The sequence below is a fragment of the Filicampus tigris genome, chromosome 6 (assembly GCF_054856515.1).
Source record: "Filicampus tigris isolate MCC_2025a chromosome 6, RoL_Ftig_1.0, whole genome shotgun sequence".
NCBI classification, from domain to species: Eukaryota; Metazoa; Chordata; class Actinopteri; order Syngnathiformes; family Syngnathidae; genus Filicampus; species Filicampus tigris.
Genome location: NC_141222.1, coordinates 16,205,156 through 16,226,718, shown reverse-complemented (window position 1 = coordinate 16,226,718; position 21,563 = coordinate 16,205,156). Strand labels below are relative to the sequence as shown.

At 38.2% G+C, this 21,563-nt stretch overlaps 4 protein-coding genes across 10 annotated transcripts in view; 2 read left to right on the top strand and 2 right to left on the bottom strand.

Moving 5' to 3' along the window:
* Positions 1 to 605: 605 nt before the first annotated feature.
* anxa5b (annexin A5b) lies at positions 606 to 10,856 on the top strand. Its single transcript, XM_086034777.1, has 13 exons — positions 606 to 767; positions 874 to 921; positions 4,402 to 4,486; positions 4,835 to 4,929; positions 5,079 to 5,192; positions 5,476 to 5,566; positions 6,842 to 6,921; positions 7,056 to 7,106; positions 8,289 to 8,382; positions 8,455 to 8,550; positions 9,246 to 9,304; positions 9,382 to 9,504; positions 10,491 to 10,856. The coding sequence occupies exons 2-13, from the start codon at positions 919 to 921 to the stop codon at positions 10,551 to 10,553; spliced, it is 954 nt and encodes a 317-aa protein (XP_085890903.1). The 5' UTR covers positions 606 to 767; positions 874 to 918; the 3' UTR covers positions 10,554 to 10,856.
* A 633-nt stretch (positions 10,857 to 11,489) lies between these two features.
* On the top strand, positions 11,490 to 12,183 carry LOC147146003 (fibroblast growth factor-binding protein 1-like). Its single transcript, XM_086033809.1, has one exon. The coding sequence runs from the start codon at positions 11,508 to 11,510 to the stop codon at positions 12,105 to 12,107; it is 600 nt and encodes a 199-aa protein (XP_085889935.1). The 5' UTR covers positions 11,490 to 11,507; the 3' UTR covers positions 12,108 to 12,183.
* Positions 12,184 to 13,883: 1,700 nt separating this feature from the next.
* Positions 13,884 to 15,599, bottom strand: fgfbp2b (fibroblast growth factor binding protein 2b). The gene is made up of 2 exons (XM_086034107.1): positions 14,874 to 15,599; positions 13,884 to 13,997 (listed from the first exon to the last, which is right to left on the bottom strand). Exon 1 carries the CDS (start codon positions 15,579 to 15,581, stop codon positions 14,883 to 14,885), a length of 699 nt encoding a protein of 232 aa, XP_085890233.1. The 5' UTR covers positions 15,582 to 15,599; the 3' UTR covers positions 13,884 to 13,997; positions 14,874 to 14,882.
* A 2,635-nt stretch (positions 15,600 to 18,234) lies between these two features.
* The window catches only part of prom1b (prominin 1 b), a 28,448-nt gene continuing 25,119 nt past the window's right edge, over positions 18,235 to 21,563 (bottom strand). For 5 of the 7 annotated variants that reach the window (XM_086033432.1, XM_086033431.1, XM_086033434.1 and 2 more), the window contains 2 exons: positions 20,796 to 20,900; positions 18,235 to 19,827 (listed from right to left, as the gene is read on the bottom strand). In XM_086033432.1, coding sequence (XP_085889558.1) covers positions 20,828 to 20,900 — 73 coding nt within the window. In that variant the 3' untranslated portion in view covers positions 18,235 to 19,827; positions 20,796 to 20,827. The remainder of the gene's footprint in view (positions 19,828 to 20,795; positions 20,901 to 21,563) is intronic. The other 2 variants (XM_086033433.1, XM_086033437.1) reach the window with 2 other exon arrangements.

The following is a 21,563-nucleotide window of genomic DNA, read 5'->3' as shown; positions in this document are numbered from 1 at the left end:
CTAAACTAGGAGGGGCAAAGGCTTAAAATGTTTGTTGACAGCAAGAAAACACAAAACAAAAGTTCACAGGTTGGAAAAAAAAACATTTTTGTGTTCTGTACTGTAGCATACGTTTATGCATTAATGAAAAAAAAGTGCACCTCATGAAAAGAGGTTGAGAAATTAATTTCAATGTCAATGATTGCCTTGGAACGTTGTCACTCCCAACATGGCCGCCACGTGCTCGCTAGCTAAACATATCGTTTTTGTCAAATGTTATTATTTAAAACGTGCTTGTTGACCATGGAACAGTAAAATGAAATTGGGAATACAAAACTTTATCCATTAGTAAGAGGGAGTAGGGATAGTAGTAAAGCTTACCCAATTAAGTGATCTGTGGTGCCATTGTTTTCATTAAGAAAATAAAATAAAAACGAGAAAATCAAATGACCATTAGTAACGTCGCCGTTTGTTGCTGTGGATATAGAAGCGTGCCCCTGGATATAAGCTTCTGCCTAAAAAAAGAGCAAGAAAGTGCAACTTTTGCTTTTTCTGCTTCATTTTCGACTATTTTGCTTCCTCCGAGGTGTCAGTGGGTTGAGGGAAAACTTCATCTCCCGAGGTGCTTTGCGCACTCGGGGTGTGGCGCGTCCACTCACTCGCACGCCCAGAAGAGTTTTTCCGAGAGGATTTGAGCTTGTCGTCCTCCTTGTCCTTCTCGTTTTCTCTCACTTCACCTCGCCGCTTCTCTCCGCGCACTCATCGGGCGTGCCAGCTGCAGCTCTACGGTAAGTCGGCGCTCATCTTCGGCCAGGTGACACTGTAACGTTGGGCTCGAACTTTGGGTAGTTCTTTGCTAAAGTCTAAATTTGTTTTTTCCCCCCCCTTTGTCAGAACTTCTCATAGGAAAACACTCAACAACAACCAACTCCTGTCAAAATGGTGAGTCACTCTCTTGCACTTTTCTGCTTTACACACCACATTAAAAAACTAAATTCAACCCTGTTTGTTGTAAAAGGTCATAGTGTGAAAGCAACAAGATCCGTTATAAATGCAAATCTATGACTCATGATAGTAAAAAAAAAAGCATCAAGACTTCCGAAAACAACGCCCACTTTTTTCTGAATTACATAACACTTTAGCTGGTTTTTGACACACATAGGCTTTCCAGTTTATTGTGTATCCATAATGTAATTGATCTAATAGAGCATTTTTTTTAGATTGTAGTTTTTATCTATCACAGACAGGACATTTTAAAGGGGATCTTGCTTATTTATAATACCGTTAAAGCAGGGATGGTTATAAACTGTGCATGGGGCCTTCCAGGACATTTCATCCAAAAGCCCTAAATTATCATCATATGGTTATAATATATCATAAAAAAAAAACATGTTCAAAATTCAGTCGCAAATTGAGTCATGCCCCCTCCCCTGAAAGGTTCATACTAGGTTCTAAGGTAACTAGTTCAAGGATGATGAAGTGTCATATGGTTGTAAAGCAAGCTTTTTTTGGGGAGGGAAGTTTGGGTTTTGTGACTCATGTAGGCCCTTTTTCATTTTGGGTGGGGTGTGCCTGTCTGTTTTAAAACACCCTTTTCCAGTCAGAATACAAAACCCACCCTCCGTTTTAAAGGAGAAGCATCCCTTTTCCTCCAAGTCAGGGTGGAGCCACTATATCGTCATTTAAATGGAGCGGTTGCCATCTGCGGCTAGCCGGGACTTCCCTTGCACTGTATCCACGGCAACAGAATATAGTCTATAAACAAAAGGAGTGGGGCTGATAAGACCAGTCTGCTCTCTGTGTACATACAGTACGGAGGGTCAAGATTCCGACAAGAGACGCCCACTCGCCCCCTTTCAAAGTTGTCAAAGTCAGGTTTCAACTCGCCCTTAGAGAATGTACGGACAAAAGAGTTTCCACACATTTCACTGGCAGGAAGTGAAAATGGATGAAATGGAACTTTTTCACAGAGCTTCACTTCCACGAGTCACATGCAGAGATGTGTGTGGAATGGCCAGGAGGCGTAACTCCAGACATTACCCACGTCTAGTAGATCAAATTTCAAAAGAGCAGTGCAGAGAACGGGCAGCATGGTGGTAAACACGCCTGCCTCAGTAAAAAGTAAATGCTGTTCTGTGGGGATGGACAGGAAGTCTGACGTACTATGCGGATTACAACCATCTCTATCCTCTCATATGTCCAATAAGATGTAATGTCTGTAAGTACGTATACATCGATAAGATTTATATTCATGCTTGGTGTGCGTTATTAGTATTAAAATTGGCCTACCGTTTCAGTTGAAGTCGCTTTAACTAAATCACATATTCTGTCAAAGATAAGAAAGGCATTTCTGGTTTTATACACATATACATATATATATATATATATATACATACATACATACACACACATATAATATAATATATATATATATATATATATATATATATATATATATATATATATATATATATATATATATATATATATATATATATATATATATATATATATATATATATATATATATATATATATATATATATGCATGCGCACACACTCTCGCTTTCAAATTTTGGGTGTTTTGCCTGCAAATAATACTACATTAAAACTACTCAGACACATTACCAACATGAAAATCCTAAATCGGTCTGTGAGTGAAAAACAAGATCAACAGAAGATAAGAAATCCTAGCCATTACAAACATTGTTCCAATACTTTTGGAAAGGATCTTTTTTGTGATCCAATAAAAACGAGTTGTGATGACGACCCTAAAATTGGCAAGGGCTGATGTCGTGAATCATTTGTTTAAAACATTCCAAATCGATGTCCAACATTCCGGTTTAAACGATCCACATTGTGTTTGTGTCCAAATATCGCTGTTCTTTGTCCGAAGAGGAACGCCAACATTGATTAGATTTCAACTTGTGCTGCTGCTACTCAGCGTGTTTATGAGGACAAGCACATGAACATTTTGGAATCGCTCCTGCTGGAAAAAGCACAAAATGCCTGCTTGTTTTTGTTGTTGTTTTTAAAAAAAAAATTTTGCTGACCTGCCACATGATTTGGCATCAGATTTGCAGCGACATTCCTGGGGTTTTGCTCTCCAAACATCTCGCCTCCTTTGGAATGAGACGCCACACGGCCGTTTAGTCATTCATGTTGGACAATGTGAGGGAGCGTACGTTCCATTCTTATCGCATCAGTGTTGTCTTTCACCGAATTGATCAGTTTGCCTTTCCCTGGCACATTCTTATCCACAGTTAGCCATTATCAAGTGATAGAATTGTGACTTGTTCATCAAACAAGAGCCTTTTTGTTTGAACTATTGAGTGAATGGCAAACAAAACGAATCCGAGGCGCACATCTGCAAGTCGTTATGTGCTCACGTTTGCGTTTTCATTTCGTTGACTAATTATGTAGTTTCTCTATAACCACACACATTCTTGATTTTTTTATGTTAACAATGTTCACATTCAGTAAATGGTGAGGATATTAAATTACAAATTTGCCCCAAATCAGCTGGGATAGGCTTCATATCGCCAGCCAACCTAATGAGGACAAGCCATATAGATAAATGAATATTAGGATCCAACTGATTAATTGACCGGCAGAGTTAATTAACTTTAAAAATTTTTACAGATCAGATTATTTGCGAATTCTTTTTGATTTTTTTATACAAATGAACACATTTCATTTTAAAGAACCCAAAACAAAGTTATTTTATTAATTCTATTTGGTTTAATTAAATCGTCTGATTAATCGGTTATCAGAATTTAATTCTGCCAAATATGAGAATTAGCATCACCCTCCCAAAAATCCATATTGGTCAGGCCCTAATAATTATGTGTACTCAATACTTTATTACTATTTTTTGTCATTTCAGATGTCTAGCATCATAGCATAGCATAGCATAGCATCATTCTGTTATATCTATTAATTTATTACAATATTGTAAATTTGTTGAATACAGTATTCTAATACTAAATATTTTGAGTTGCAATATTTATGACAAACATTAAAAAAATTATATTTTCTAACAGGAAATTATATCAAATAGACATATAAAATATGTATGATAACGTAAGTTAATATGTTTTTTAAAAATCTGTATATGTCAAAAATGAGATGAAAATTATCATTGCTTGTTTGTAAGTCAAACTTTATTTAACGTCATTGAGATATGACAATGTTTACCTTCACAAGACCTCCGTTGCGCCTATTCATAATATAAATCAGGAGATGAAAAAAATACAGTTACATGCATTTTTGACAGACTAGCCTAATGGTCACATAATCTCTCCATCCGTAATTTAGGATAAATTGCTTCTATCACCATGATGAACTTCTCCAGTGCCGACACGGTCAAATGTTTCCGAACCTCCCATTTGTGAGATGCTGATCCTGTTGTTGTCGTTGCAGGCCAGCCGAGGAACCGTGAAAGCCAGCGGCAACTTCAACGCCAGCACCGATGCTGAAGTTCTGTACAAGGCCATGAAAGGCCTGGGTAAGACTCTCATTCGCCGTCACGCCTATTCCATTGATGTCACCTGACTTGACCACTACTCTGCTCGCGGCCATGTTTGTACTCGCCAGGCAAACTTGAGAAGTGGCCCAGCAAACAGATACTGTAATTATGCGTATGAGACAATATAGTAAATATGAGGCGCAGATGCAAGAGACAGGACAGGCCTGTTGTTATGTCATAAAATGTGTCTGGAAAGTATTCGCAGGGCTTCGCTTTTTCCACCATTAGTTGTGATGCAGTGGGATTTATTCTTTTTTTTTTTCTTTTTTTTTCTCGGTGTTCAACTATAACCCGACGTGTCGTAAGCGTACTTTGTTGTCGTCACAGGCACGGACGAGGAAGCCATCTTGCAGCTGCTTACATCGCGCAGCAACGCCCAGCGTCAGCAGATCACCGCCGCCTACAAGACTCTCTTCGGAAAGGTGGGATGACGTCACCGCCTGTGTGGTTTTATACGAAATATATGGTAGATATGTTTAACAATTGATAGTTAATCAGTCACTGAGGACGCTCCGCAAATTGTGTACAAGCTATTATAAAGTCACTGATGCATCATATGTCTCCTTTTCAGGATCTGATACAAGACCTGAAGGGAGAGCTCGGGGGTAAATTTGAGACGCTCATTGTGGCCCTGATGACCGCGCCCCTTGCCTATGATGTCACGTCACTCCGCAACGCCATCAAGGTAGATTAATCGAGAATAAAAAATTGCGATGCGTTATACCGTGAAATCTTCGGAATATTAATCATGTTTAGCTACATGGGGCGGGGTGTCGTGCAAAACAGAGGATTATCATCTTCAGTAGCGGGCCGTGCATTTCGTACTTGGGCTTTGAGTGGTGACTGAATCCACCACTTAATACCACCACTATCACGTAGCAATTATAGAGATCGTCAATACAAAACCACAATATAATATCACTTCGGCCTTTGAGTATGACTGTGAAAATGCCCTCTTTGATCACTAGGGGGCAGGCACCGACGAGAAGGTGCTGGTGGAGATACTGGCCTCCAGGACTGGTCAGCAGGTGAAGGACATCGTAGCTGCCTATAGACAAGGTAACCTGCATTGAACATATATATAGTGTTCCGCCACTATATCGCACTGCACTTACTGTGGCCCCGCTACGTCGCAGATTTTTTGGGGGTGGAATATAGCTACTCGTTTATCAACCATTTTCAGGGGTGCATTTGTTGAAAACACTCTGGAATATGAATATTTTTCCTACAATTCAAAACATCTTTAATGTTTTTCAATTCAAATGATTTACTACAGATTTTTTGTCATAAAAGCACAACTTTATTCTCATAATACTCAAGTAATTAACTTTTTTTTCTGGGGAAAAAAAAAAAGATGTTCTTGAATTATGGCAACTTTTCACCCCAAAAAGTAAGATTTTCTTTTCATAAAGTTGTGACTTTTTTATAAAATGACAATTTTATTTCTTCGGCGTCAAAATGTGACTTTTTTTCCACAGAAATGATTTTGTGAGGAAGACCTTTTTTATTTTGGAATATAACTTTCTTGAAAGAAAATAATGACTTATTGTCACAAAAAAAGTCAGACTTTATTAAATAATTCGTTTCTCTGACCTAAATGATGTGTCTCACAAGATTATAGACAAAATATGAATGTTTAGAAATGTAATTTTTCATGTAAAACTGTGACTTGCTCTGTTATTTTCTGGAACTATCTTTTTTTTAATTGAAAAATATGTCAAAATGGTAAATGTAATTTTCCACAAAGAAGTGATAGAAAGAAAAAAGTAAAACATATTTTTTACTCGTAATATTATGACTGCCTTTCAAGAAAATATTTAGTTTTCTCAAAAAAAGCCTGGCTTGATGAGAAAATTCTTTGACGATTTTTTGAAGTTGACAAAGTGACAGGTCCCACAATATTACAGGCAAAATATGAATTTGTTTTGAAATTATGACTATTTCTGACATAAAATTGTGACTGAAAAACTGGATTTTTCAAGAAATGCTTGGTGTCTCTTTTACTATTACTGTGACAACTTTATAGAGTGTGAAGACAGTACTCCTTCATAAATAAATTAACTATTTGTCAAGTCAGCCATATTTTAAAATTGTATTAAAATTTCTAGTGTCACAAAGTTAGACTGTAAGTCTGTTGAAGAAAAAATAAAGTGTAATGGGGAAATATGTACTAGGAACTAAAAATAAAAGTGAAAGAAAAAGGGAAGTTGTATTTAAAAAAAAAACGCTCTCATGTGATTACAGTGTTTGCTAATAATGGTATGTTATCTAAAATGGCCAAAGTAAAAAAAAAAAAAAAAAAGGATGTTTTTAATGTGTGCATGTTTTTACCAGAGTATGATGACGTCCTGGAGGAGGACGTGTCAGGAGACACCTCAGGTCACTTCAAGAGGCTCCTGGTCATCCTGCTCCAGGTCAGCAAAATCTCCTCCATGTCTCTTAGAATCCATTTAAATGTTGACCCATGGAAATTAGTAGTGCTGTATTTGTAGTCATGTATTATTCAGCTGTTCAAAGAATGAATAGTGCCATGTTTATGTTCACACAGGCCAACAGGCAGACTGGCATCCAGGAGGCAAATATCCAGTCTGATGCTGAGGTAAACCTGTAGAATATTTCAAAATATCATCATGAACTTTTTGATTTGATACAATAATAAGTTGTGTTCAAACAATGGTTCCAAAATGTCGGGTTGGTCATGCAATTGCCTTTTTGGGCCTCTAGATGGCGGTCGAGAAGCATTAAGGTTAAAGCCTCTCAACAACACCCATCTATTTCAAAATGATAGCGACACTAGCCAGCTAGTTAACAGTAAACTACAGTGACAGATTTGGATTGTGGTCAACAAGGTGGCTAACTAGTGAGCAGTTTGCTAGTTAACGAGATAGCTAAATAACTGTCTTTTCTAAATTAATAATTCGCGCCAAAGCCAGCTAGCTAACTTGCAAATAGTTACCTACCTAATAAAATCTTTTTTTCAGCCAACTGGAGGAGGGCTTCTGTGAGTAGCAGACCAAACCAAAGGGTTGAGAAGATATGTTGAGAAATAATGAAGTCATACTGTTTTAGTCTAATTTGAAGGCGTTTCTTTGACCAGATTTTCTCTCAGTGTTATCACACAAAAACTTCACCCCCAATTTTTTTTTTTTTTTCCTTTTATTTTTTTTTAATGTATTTATTTATTTTTACACAAAAAAAAAAAAAAACTCAATTTCTCCGGAACTCATCTGATTTTCAAAATTCTTGGTGCTGTGTATTCAGTTTGAAGTGCCCAGTGCTAGTGAAAGTTTAGTCTGACTCGCCGACGGACGACCGTTTAAAATTAGAGGTGGACTGGCCTTTTGGACGGTTACTATTTTTCCCCCCCCTGAAAAAAAAGGCGAATGACGGAAGGGCACCCACGCTGCACACGATTGACGAATAACGGACGCTCAATTTTTAGTAAAAGGCCCAGCTCTGTTAATTAGCAAATTAGGTATTTTACTTTTTAGTAGAAATTAAGTTGCGTGGTTATCTAGCTAGTTAGTTCTCAAACACTTGCCAACTGTTGTTCGTTCTGTTAGTCAGCTTGCTATTTGACTAGTTTGTCAGCTAGCAAACACCCACCTACTTAGCTATCTAGTTAGTTAGCAAATCACGCTTACAAATCCAAGTCCGTTAGTTAATTGTTGGTTAGCTGGGTAGCAAGTTAGTTGGCTTGTGATTACTTTGAATTAAGTAGCGGGCCGTTTTTTTAGAGGCTTGTTTTGTCTTTCTCAAAATATTGTTGTCGTTGTTGTAGGTCCTGTTCAAGGCCGGAGAGCACAAGTTTGGCACCGACGAGCAGACGTTTGTCACCATCCTGGGAAACCGCAGCGCCCAGCACCTCAGGAAAGGTTTGTGGGCAGGCCCGCATGAGGCACCGTAACAAAGTTTGTCATCTTACTTTTGTGCGCTTTTTTTTTCAGTGTTTGACGCCTACATGAAGCTGTCAGGCTATGAGATGGAGGAGAGCATCAGGAGGGAGACGTCGGGAAGCCTCAGAGAGCTGCTGCTCGCTGTCGGTAAGGAAGAGGAAACACAAATTCAACAGCTTAAAATAATTATAAATAATAAAAATAATTAATGGGTAATGGGTGGTTTCTTCTTTTTTTAAAAATACATTTATGACTTTATCCTTGGAAAATTATAACGCCATTCTAATATTTGTAAGGGTTTTTTTTTTGCTTGGTAAACTGACTTTTGTAAGATTTCATTTTCATTTTTTTTCTCTTGAAATAATATTTGCAATGTCTAAACTTGTAAAATTACAACTTTATTCTTGTAATAAAAAACAAAAGTTTCCTCCAAAATTACAACTTTGGTTTATAATGTAACTGTTTTTTTCTCGTAAAATTATGACTTTATTCTTGTAAAAGTACAATTATTTCCTTTTTAAGTCATGACTTCATGCTTTTGATATATTTTTTGTAAAATTGTCATCTTTTTATACTGTAGTGACTTTCTTGTAGGAAAATATTTACTTTATTGTTGTAATGTAACTTCATGTAAAATTACGTCTTCATTCTTGAATTATTCAGAGATATTTGTTATGTAAAAATTGCAACTTTATGATTAGATACACCCCTTGTATTTAAGATGTTATTGTTCTAGTAAAATGATGAATTTACTCTTTATTAAGACATTTTTTCTCGTAAAACTCTGACTTTGTTTTTTGTTTAATTCTTGTAACATTTTTTTTCTCTGTTTGCCTCTATAGTGAAGTGTGCCAGGAGTGTCCCGGCCTATTTTGCTGAGACTCTGTACTACGCAATGAAGGTATGATGAACGATTGATGGATAGATATGACAAAGTAATATATACAATGGATATTAAGAGTAGTTGTATGATTACAGGGTGCAGGAACCGACGATAACACTGTGATCCGAGTGATGGCCACTCGCAGCGAGGTGGACTTGTTGGACATCAGAGCAGAATTCAGGAGAATGTTTGCCTGCTCCCTTCATTCCATGATCAAGGTACACATTAACGCAACCTCATTATTCTCATATTGAGACCTTTTTCTTGTTAAATTTCCATCTTATTCTTTAATACTGTTGTTTCAACAGTAATATTATCTGCAAAATGATCACTTCATTCTTTGAATATGTTTCCTTTTTTTCTTGGACAGTACAATTTTAGTCTTTAATATTACAACTTTTTTCTTGAAAAACTGAGTTAAGTCTCGTAATATTTTAACTTCTATTTTATTTTTGGACTTCTTTCTTGTGAATTTAATACTTCTTTCTTTGAATAAGTTGGGTTTTTATCCTTGTAAAATGACCACTTTACACTTTAATATTACTGTTATTTATTACTGTAAAACTGTTTTCTTATAAAATTTGGACTTCATTCTTTTATTATTTGGACTTCATTCTTCTAATAGTCACAGCTTTTTCTTGTGGAATTGGGACTTAATTTTTTCAATATTTGGCCTTTTTTATTATTCTTTCTTGTAATAGTTTGACTTGTTACAACTGTTTTCTTGTAAGACTTCAATCTTTTAATATTTTGCCTAATTCTTTTAATATTTAGTCTTTTTTCATAAAATATATACATTTTGGGGGGGGGCATTTTTGTAATCTTTTGACATAAAATTCTGACTTTTTCTTGTAATATTAAAATGTTTTACCTTTAGAATGAATGAAGGCATCAATATTTTAATAGTTTTATTAATTATGATAACAGATGTGCATAGCCCACATTTTTATTTCAAGGCTTATTTGAAGCTAAAATTATGAATTAAAGGATGGAGAAATATTTACTAAACAGTTTAATTTGACAATTTTCATAGTTTTTGTTTTATATAAATATTGGAACTATTCAATGTTTTTATTTTTTTTTTAATGAGCAGGTACTTGAAAATTGATCTTGAGACTACGAGTGAACTGATTATTGATGACTAATTAGGAAGGCTGACATCGCTCACTTTTTGTTTGTGTTGTGTTTTTGTTCGCTTATACAGGGCGACACTGGCGGCGACTACCGCAAGGCTTTACTCCTTCTGTGCGGCGGGGATGATGCGTAACTATGCCAACAGTGGCTAACTCGAATCCCATCTCCAGTGATCTTGGGAGACGACTGAGCTCGTTCGAAGTTACTCACCACATAAACGTATCGCATGTGACGCTGACGGACGAGCCGTCGGGTGCTTTTGAAAATCTGATCTGATCTGAAAATCGATGAAAGGTAGCTAACATTTCACTTTCACCCCATTCCATCCCGCTTTTTAACAGACGGTCCGCGAATTTTACGAATGATCCCATTTCCATGTGTTTGCACTTGTTTAATAATTGACTCCGTAATAAACTTTTCAATTGATGAAGTACAATCACATAATTTGTCGTGAGGTTTGTCTTTAGATGTGCAATATGATCATCAAGTACACAATAGTATTGAAAAAGGGGCAATGATGTGGAAAAGTATGCGCTAGTAAATAAATAGAACCAAATGAAAATTAAAAAGTAACTAAAAACAAATGTATTTAAAAATAGAAATGCCCAAAAAGCAGATCTAAAAGTAAAATTTTGAAAGATGATTATAAAAACTATATTAGTTTTTGGTCATTTATATTTCCTAATGGTGGCAACTGCTCACCATATGAGAACAAATGGCATTTCCATTCATTTAAATGGGGAAAGATGTTTTTTGGGTAGGGGTCTTGGAACGAGTTCAAATTGAATGTTAAGGCACCAGTGTAAACAAATATTCTAAAACAAATAACCTGAAAATATATATCAAATCAAATAGCTCTAAACTATTCATGTAATAAAAACTAACTTGCCGTTTGCCCAGGCATGCCTCTACAAAGTCACTCCCCCGTACTCACTCTTTCCCTTGTGGCGGGAAGCCATTAGTGACTCATGTGTGTGTTTTAGGTGGGCGGGGGGGGGGGGCGCTTTGGACGACTCTGATTGGTTCTCTATTACTCATCGGAAGTTCTTTTGTGTGTATAAAGTCAACGGACTTCAGTGATTGGAACATGTTGATTGTCATGCTGAGAACTCTGGTTGCATTTCTTCCCTTCCTGGTGCTCACCTCCGGGGAGACGGGAGGGATAACCCGGGGAACTCCATCGGTGGTCGGCCAGGGGAAGTTCCTCTACGGAGGCACCATGAAGTGCACATGGCTTGCCCGGGAGCGGGGCGACGACCGGGTCAGAGTGTCGGTCAAGTGCGAGGACCCCGTGGCGCGCGTCCACGGCGGGGTGACCGACCGCGAGTGCCATTACGACGGCAAGCCGAGCCTATGCCCAGCCTTCCGCGCTGAACCGCGGGGCTTCTGGAAGCAGGTGTCTCGCTCCTTCAGACGGCTCGGGAGCGGCGTGTGCGCGGACGACAAAACGCTGGTGAGGGCGCGCATGTGCAAGAGGGCTCCCCGAGACGCGCACTTCAAACTGGACATTCATAGCTCCGTCGTCGCCGCGCAATCCGGAGGAGCGGACCGGGCCCCGGCGTACCACCCCCCGGCGACGAACACCACGGCCTGTCCGGAGACCCGCCGGAAGGCGGAGGAGTACTGCAGCAGCTCCTGGGCCAGCCTGTGCACGTTCTTTCTGTCCATGCTGCATAATGACTGCTAGTTTTTCCTCTTTCATATAATATACTTATTACAGAGTCGATGTATATTGTATCAAATAAAGAGTTTTCTATAACCACTATCCTTTTTGGGAGTGTTTATCTTAAAATGTGTGTACATCTTGTACACGACTAATTAGTAGTTAGTAGTCGTATTTGCAGTAAACTGAACTGTTGTTATCAAATGGATTAAAAAAAAAGATTTAACGACTAGCATGCACAGTTGTAGCTATTTGTTTCAGTGATTCTTCGCCTACCACTAGAGGGAGCTTGTGTGCCACCCTGTAATCCATCCATCCATCCATTTGTTAAATTACCCAATAGGGGGAAAAAACGATCGTGCCCCAGGGAATTCCGTCTAGCACCAAACAGAAAATAGTGATTACTGTCAGGAGGCAGATTTTCAAACTTTCCAGGCCCCCTTTTCATGAAACTGACATGAATAATGGCTTTTTCAGACCAACTTGGACAACTTCCTGTTCAATTTTTGGCATGCGTCCTTGAGACTTTTTGGTGCGTCTTTAGTCGACATGTCCAACCAATTTCATGTTGATTGCTGAAACTGGTGTCTGGGGATGATTTTTATTTTTTTCAACCAAACTTTCCGCCGGGTGCTCTGGAGGAGTTTGGTAGGTTTGATATTAGGGACATCTAAAATACTTCCAAAAATGTTTGAGTTTTGAGGCATGTTCAAAGCCCACCACCCAAAAAAGACGAATCAGTCAAAATGCTCCGGTACAATGATAGGAGAACAGCTTCCAGTCACTCATGAGTCATAGAGGACATGCCTGAGAAGAGAAATCATTGCAAAACATGCATTAATATGTTCAAACTTGTTCGGATATCACAAAATATGAAGCAGATATGAAAAAGTGAGGGTCACCACAGTTGTGCTCATGGTCAGCACGTCTGCATCAAAGTTGAGAGGTTCTGGGTTTGACTCTTGAGGTACTCCAGCTTGCTCCCACATTCCAAAAACATGCACATTTAGCTAATTAAAGACAACATTTTCCAGCGGCTGTGAATGTGAGTGTGAATGGTTTGTCTATATTTGCATTATTCTCACCAAAAGTTGCGCACGTTTGCCACAATCCGTGCGACAGAAAATGGCTGGCGGCCAGTCCAAGGATGTACAAAATAGGATGTATAAAATATTAGAACATCTAAACTTTATTTGTGGTTAATCAGAACCAGCCGCTTTAAATGGTACCAGTTCTGACTCCCATTTGACATGAATTTGGTTGCGATTGTCAGATTGACTCATTCTGAACACAGCCACATCCCCAGTAATAATAGGATGTGCACACTTATGCAGCCACATTATTTCAGTTGTTTGTATTTACTTCTCCTCTTGAAATTCTATAGATTTTTTTTTCACTATATAGGAACAGGTTATAGGTCACATTAATGGTGGAATGAGTTTGAAATGAATAGTATGGGTCTAATTTTTTTTTTATTCACAGAAGAAATGGCATTCCAGCGGTATGTAGACTTTTTACATCCACTGTACCCTGCTTCTCTACTCATGTTCGAACAATAACAGTTTGTTTCCAGGTCAGTGGGCCAATCTGTGGAACACACAGACCACCTCTGTTTGTGTGTTCACAGCTCGTGTGTAGTTTTGCTGTCTGAAATGTTAACAACTTCCAGGGCCAGTCGACAGACGCGCTGCTGATGTGTGCTGAACAAGGAGGTCTTTGAACGCAGCACATGATTGGAGGCGGCTTGAGGGGTTGTTTTTTTTTTTTTTAAAAAAAGGAAAAACAGCACACAGCTGAATGAAACTGAGAACTCTTGATTTTATTCTCCTTCCATTTTTGGCGGTCACTCAATACAGTGATGCTCAGTTGTGAATGACAATGTCATGTGACAAGTCCATCAGTGGTGTCTCCCACCTGAAACAACAGCAGTGTGATGTATGAATTTATTAGTCAATACAGTCGACATATCCAACCAACATTTTCAAATCGCTTAATTTTGAGTATTTATTCACAATCGGTTTTTGTATCACAAAGGCTGCATTCAATTTAAAGTATTAATTTTATTCCCATTTTATTATCATTTTTTAGCAATTGATAGTATTTCAATCGTGCAAATGGTGAATTTTTTCTCCGTCATCAATGTATATATTTAACACAGAGCAGTGATTTATGTGTGTTTATAGATTTTAATTGTGATTTTTATTGTGTGCCTCTTAACTATTGTTAATTATTGGTTAGAATGTATATTGTAAAATGCTTGAAGGACTTAGTGTCTGGCTATTTATATGTATTTCTTGTAACTGTATTTTAATTTTTTTTTTTTACATCACGGCCAACCAGGGGCCTACAAATGAAAAAAGCCTTTTGGCTAATTCTGTCTTTTTTTTAACCATGATTTTTCATGTGTTATGTGAAATTGCACTGTCCCCTTTCAAATAAACTGACCTAATAGTGTAAAATATAAAACAGAAATAAAGAATCATTACTTGTTGGGTGTATGTGTGTATATGTAATAAAATAGTTTTTGTTTTTTGATTGGAATAATTTGTTTTATATCTGACTTGTAATCCGAGGCACTGTGCTGGTAACCACTTCATTTTTTAATTGGCCAATGGGGCGTTAATGATTGAAGCCTGAAATCTGCCTAGTGACAAGGCGTCAGTAAAGAAATCCTATAGCAACCCGAGCCCATCAAGGTGGCCCAAAAATGTGGAGTTGTTTTCACTTCACTTTGACAGCCTCAATGTGTCCTATAAACATGACCCCCTGCTTTCTTGCAACGTGACTCACCCGTCCGCGTCAGTTCTTGAACCATCCAATGATGGACGTGCAGATGCCGTGGAAGCTCTTCCAGCAGTATTCCGTGGCCATGCGGGACGCCTTGGACTCGGGCAACAGCGTCGGGGGCCTCACGGTGGTCTTGGCCGGCTTGGGGGTGGTCTTCCTGGCGTTGGCAGGGACGGCTTTCCCCGTTTGGGGCTTGACGGGCGTTTGAGGCTTCTGCGGTTTCTGAGTCACGGTGGGTTTGGGCTGAGCGGCGGCACCGGCGGCGGGTTTGGCGGGCTTGGCTGCTCGGGGCCAGGCGGACAGGAAGCTCATCTGGACCTCATCGGAGTACTTCTTACACATGGGGGGCCGGTAGAGTTTGGCACCCTGGCAGGCGTGGCTCAGTTTGCGCAGCTCCCACATGATCTGCGTGAAGTAGTGGCGCGGGTTGAGGCTGTAGGCGCGACACAGGTTTGGCTTGCCTTGGAAGTCGCAGTAGTACGCGCGGCCCTGGGTGGCGCCCTGCGTCGCGGGGCCCTTGCAGGAGACGCGCAGCCGGGTGTAGTCCGAGGCCCCCGATACCACCATGGTGCAGGCGTCTTTGCTCTTGGTGCTGAAGCGGATGGGCTCGTCCCAGATGCTACGCTGCTGCTGGTTGACACTGTTGTTGGTTTGAGCGTGGCACGCGCACGCCCAAGCCGCCAATACGAGAACAACCGCTGGGACCCTCATGTTGGGAAGTGACGTTGCAGGACGAGTACGGGAAAGGGTGCGAGGAGGCCAGAAAGGGTCCAAGGGCTACTTTATAAGGGTGAGGCGGACAAAGGCGTCTTTTTCAGGTGAATATGCGGCTCCGCCTACGCACCCACACGCGGTTGGGGGGAGGGGGCGGGCTCTAATGAGTGGGGTGCAGGGTGTACTGAACGCGTAAAACGTTTCATGTAATATTCCATTTTTTCCCCCTAAAAATTAAGTAACTTTCTATAGTAATGCTACTACTTCCAACAAAACTTTATTCTAAATTAAAAATGAAAAATCACCGGTAATATATGGACTTTTTTTTCAGAATGGTAGTGCAATATTTAATTATTTTTACTCTACACATTTTTTTTAGTAATATTTGCTTTGCTCTCATATGAAAACCTTATCTCATAAAATCAAAATTCTTCATAATTTTTGCACTTTTTTTTGTAATTTAACTGAGTGTAAAATCACCACAATGTTAGTGCAATATCTTTTTTTTTTTTTACACTGCACATTTTCTGGTAATATTACTATTTTGTTCTAGCAATTTGAAAACCTTATCTCGTAAAATAAAAAACTTAAATTCCTCATATATTGATCTTTTTCCCCCCATAATTTTACTTAATTTGTATACAAACTACTCCCCCCCCAAAAAAAACCTTGTAAAATGCAAAGTAATCTTGTAAAATAAGGATTTAATTCACATTAAATTAATAAATGATTGTAATTTAATAATACCATTTGTAATTTTTATAAATTAATCCTGATGATATTTGTTTTCAAAATGTCACTTCATTTCTATACAAATTATTAAACAATTTGAAGCTTTATTTCATAGATGAGCAACAGGCAGCTTGCAGTCCGCTCTCTGAGTGGCCCTGTGATGAATTTTCAAAAAAGGTCATTCAGTAAAATGCTTTAAATAACTGCTGCATTATTGTATTTCCTCTTAAAATGACACTTTTCCCAGTAATATTACAACTTTATTCTCAATATATTCTATATTATACATAATAATACATAAACATAAAATTATATGTTTTCTTATGAAATGCACAATTTCATTCATGCAACATCCCAATGTTATTTTGGCATACTTCTCTGATGATGCATTTTTTCCCCTTGTAAAATTCCGCCTTTGTTCGGGCTCTATTTTGACTTTATCAAAAACATCCGAAAGCGGCTCTATAGGGTCGAGACGCACAAAGATGCCATTCTTCGGGTCAACACACAGCTGCTCCTCCTCCTCACGCCACACACAGGCGCACAAACACACCCACCTGGAGTGTGTGATATACACTCAGTGGAAGGGGGGAATTGGGGGGTGGGGGGGGGGTTCAATGACACTCAACAAATATGGCACATGGTAAAACTCTTCATGACACATTATATAATCCCTCATAGAACCTTCATTCACTATTGATGCATAAATATATGGCATATATTTGGATGTGTGTATGGAAGCGTAGTGTATTTATTCCTATTAAAGAGAGTGAAAGATGACCCGTCCAAATAAGAAGCTCATTATTTTGATTTTGAAGTGCCAGAATAAACCTTCGGGATATGTAAGCATTTAAAGGATTCCTAATGCTTCGTTTTTTTTACAATTTACTTAACAAAAACATTACTACCGGGTACAAAACTTAAAAAAAAAAAAAAAAGCAGTAATCAGGACCGAAACAAAATCCACAGGCGTATATTCTTTATCCTCAACGAAAAATAAGTAATATTAAAGAAAATTGAGGAGTAATAAAAAGTTTATCCATCGTTGGTGTCTGTTTTGTTATAAACAGCACTGCTCTCCTGCACACCAGGAGCAGCCCACCTAATTGAATTTCAGCATTCAATTATGACACACAAAGAGTTTTTAAAATTACATTCTAATTAATTACTCTGTGTTTATATAAAGTGCATTATTATTGGGTGTTGTTTTTCCTCGTTTTTTATTTTTAGGCCTTCCAAAGGCAGTTGAGCACATGTTCTGGAGTGAGGGCTGAGGATAACAGAGGACGTCTTTCAAGTGTGGGCTGCAAAGGGGACACAAAGCGGAAGAGTGGCGGCAATGTTTAGTCTGCTGCCTGCCTAATTTCCTGACGAACACCCTATACCGCCATTCAGGAAGTCCATCAATCAAGAGGGTGAGGGAAAGAGCAATCTGGTGGGGTGCGGGGGGGTCACTTTGACTGTTTCTGGAAGGAAAAAATGGTAGGGGTGGGGAAAAATATGTCCGCAAAATCACAATTTTATTCTCGTAAAACTACAATTTTTTTCGCGTACAGATTTAAGAACTAAACGCAACTTAAGACATTGCCTCTCCATGAATATTTTTATTTCTGACATTTTTGTCCATTTCATGAAGTATATTAAGTCATGCATTTCAAATGCCCATCTATAGAAATCTGTATTTTCATGTGTAGACTTTAGGACTCGATGTTCCGTGCATGCGTTCATGTGTTCAGATCACACCACTTCTGTAGCCCACTCGCCCCCAAAAGATGTCAACACCACTAAACATTCGAGTGATTGCTTTGTGTGTGCTTTGGCAAAGTGGCTAATATATAAAAGCAGGGAAATGCTCTCGCCTCTTTATACATGCGACTGACTGACTGGGAGCTTCTGTTAGCCATCATGCAGACAAAGCTGACACTTGTTGGATTTTTTATTCATAGATTTGAGTCCCCCTCTACAAACACACTCACACGCACACACTGTGATTTGTGTTTGGCCCCTCCACACCACCAATTGCAAAAAAAACCCCAAAACACACGCATCATTGTTAGCCCACATTATTAACAGTAAGTTGGTTTGTTGTCTAGCCAGTAAGTTCACCTTATCCTTCTTCACATTAGAAAAACAAAACTTTACAACAGTATGGGAAAATACTCCTTTCCACTTCCGGTTAGCGTAGCATAGCATGACTGCAAAAGTCAGGAAAAAGCAGTTCACAAGAAGACTTACCAATTTTTCCTACCATTTCCTTGTACGCTTAGTGTGATGTTGAAAGCAATGGAAAAAGGCAGCTCACAAGCTGACATGAAGAAAACGTTCCCACTTCCTGTTAGCTTAGCATGAGCTTGGAAACGTTGGGGTAAAGTAGCTCAAGTTGACTTAGAAATGTATTTTACTTTTTCCTGTTAGCTTAGCATTAGCTTGGAAACATCAGAAAAAGGGAGGTCAAAACTGGCCCCAAGTGAGAATATAAAAGACAATCTTCTGATGAAAAAACAAAATATGACTTAATTGTTAAAAAGTTTCCACTTTTTTGCTGAAAAATTGCACATTACTTTCTCATTATATTACAACTTCATCCTTGTAACGTTAAGCTTGTATTACTTATTCTTTGTAGAGCCCAATCCTAACCTTAATGATATAAGATTGCAACTTTATCCCATTTACATTATCATGCTTACGCCTTTATTTTTGGAACGTTATGCTTTTATCCATGTTATGACAATATGATCGTAAAATGATGCTTTTTCTTGTAATTTAATGTTTTAATTCATATTGCTCTAACACAGATTGTGATGATTTCCAAAGGTCAGGTATATAGTTTTGATTTGTCAAAAACCCGATTAAAAAAAAAAAAGTAATATCAGTGATCTTTATAAGTGATTACGTTGCTTTCATCATCGGCCATAGCTACGGCGCATTACACTGAGCTAATTTAAGCAAAGAACTGGTTGGATGGTGTCATATACCAACTTTATACAAATTATACAAATTTAATATTCCCCCAATTTTCTTTTTTACAAAACATGACGTAATCTATTGAGCCCAAACAATGTTAGCTAGCTACTCTCTCTCACATGAAAGACAAGTCTATTCCTAAAAAAAAAAAAGAAAAAAAAAAAGCTAAACATGTTAGAAAAACAAAAAAATAACAAAAAATATATATAAAATATGTACATAATGGAAGGAGTTACGCGGGAAAGTTAGGTAAGTTAAAACATGCTTGGCGTGCTTTGTATAAATACATGCGAGTTGGCTGGCAAATTCATAGTTCCTGCATGATTGTTGACATTTTTCTTCCGCTTTTGGTTTTGGGATCATCCAAAGATGTGAACAGGAAATCCGGAATGTCGGGTTATCTTGGAAAATAAGGGGTCGAGAATCACCAACAGTTAACAAATGTGCTTTCTTGATTGCCTTTGGTTTTTGTGTGTCTTGAGTCAGGATGAGGAGATGAAACGAGCACTTAGGATGACCCCCACTTCAGTTCCAGTTTTCTTGGCCACTGTGGAAAAAAATACAATAAAATTAATCAACCTTTTTAGCGTCTTTTTTAGTAATACCTAAAGCGTTTCAGAAGGGCAAATTGTATAATTATCAAAAGTCATTTTTAACTTACTGTTACCAAATCAATAAAAACTAAGTTTGCTAAAATAAAAAAAAAACTTGTTTTCTGAAGAAATTCATAGATGACTTGCTGTTGCTATTATGCTAACGGTAAGATAGTGTATCACATGATTACTGCAATTGCAGTGGTACATCTTATGGTAAGTCATACAATTACAAATTTTATCAGAAATTGTTGGAAAAATACGCCAATATCACGCAAATCTGAGACCTCCGACCAGAAAGCATGGTTGGGATTAACTCTGCTCTGCTTCCCTTTTTCGAGCAACCCTCAATGTATAATGTATATATGACTTGATTTTTTTCTAGTAATATCAAAAGGATCTTGTAAAATTACAATTTTTTTGCACCAACCTCCAAATATTTTCTCATATTCCAACTTTTTCTACAAAAAAAAACTAGAATTCTCACAGTATCACTTTTTTGTTAGATATAAAATGAATTCATGAGAAAATGAAATTTTCTGTTCAATTATTCATTTTTCATAAATTATTTATGAGTTTACTCTTGCAAAAGGACATTTTTTTTAAATATATATTTTTTATTGTATCTATTGTCATTTTTTTGTCTCATATTAAATACTTTATTCTAGCAAATTACACATCTTGCGACAAGATGGCCGATTCAAGGATTGCGCACAAAAAGGCGGCGTAGGGACTGGAGTGCTGTTGGCATCCCCACCAAAGTAAAATGTCTTCTCCTCATGGCTTCTTGACACATCTGAGATGAAATTGACGGATGATTGATCAAGAGGAAAAGAATGGGATCCCGATGATTGGCGGCTGGCAACCACTTCAAGCGATGCGTTCAAAGCCCCCAAAAGTTACTGTAAGATTGACCTTTTACCTCATCATGGGGGAGACAAACTCCATTTTGAATCAGCAGTCAGCGCAGATCGGGGGAGCCGAGGCTCGAGGGAATCGGAACAGGGTGTCACTATAGGGGGAGCTACTGCACATGCAAACACATACGCACGCATGCATGCGCGCACACACACACACACACACACGCACACACAAAGGAATTTGAGCCAACGAGAACTAGAGTGGGCTAACTCTAGTTAAGTCATTTTGAAACAAAGTCTGTGTTTATATTAATGGGAGTACATTGAACGTATTACTGCAAAGAAAATTTGGGACTTGATTTCTCTTCAACACACATTTTCCACTCATGGGAAAATGAGGCAAACAAATGATTATTTGAGGAAATACAGTACATAAAAAATTATCAAGAAATTAAAAATCATTTAAAATAATAATATATTAAAATTTACCGTCACCACGTGCATGCGGTCAATGGCAAGGTGTGGTTTCCAAAGGTATTGGTCACCATGTTTACCTTTATTATGTTGTGACTGGTTATTCCTTAATGTATCAGTTGCTATGCAGTTGCTATGGTCCTTTTATTCTTTGTCCTTTGAGGTTATATAGGCCTGATGTCTTACAGTTTATAAGCTTGAGTCAAAATTCCTCCAGTCCCGCTCCCTGTAGTTACTTTTGTAATTTCGTGGATGAAGGCTTTTACTTCCGTGTCATGTCTGCTCCTGGGTCCAAATCCTGCTCCTCATGTGACATATTACCCATAATGCAAAACAAGAGTCCCGTGGCAAAATGT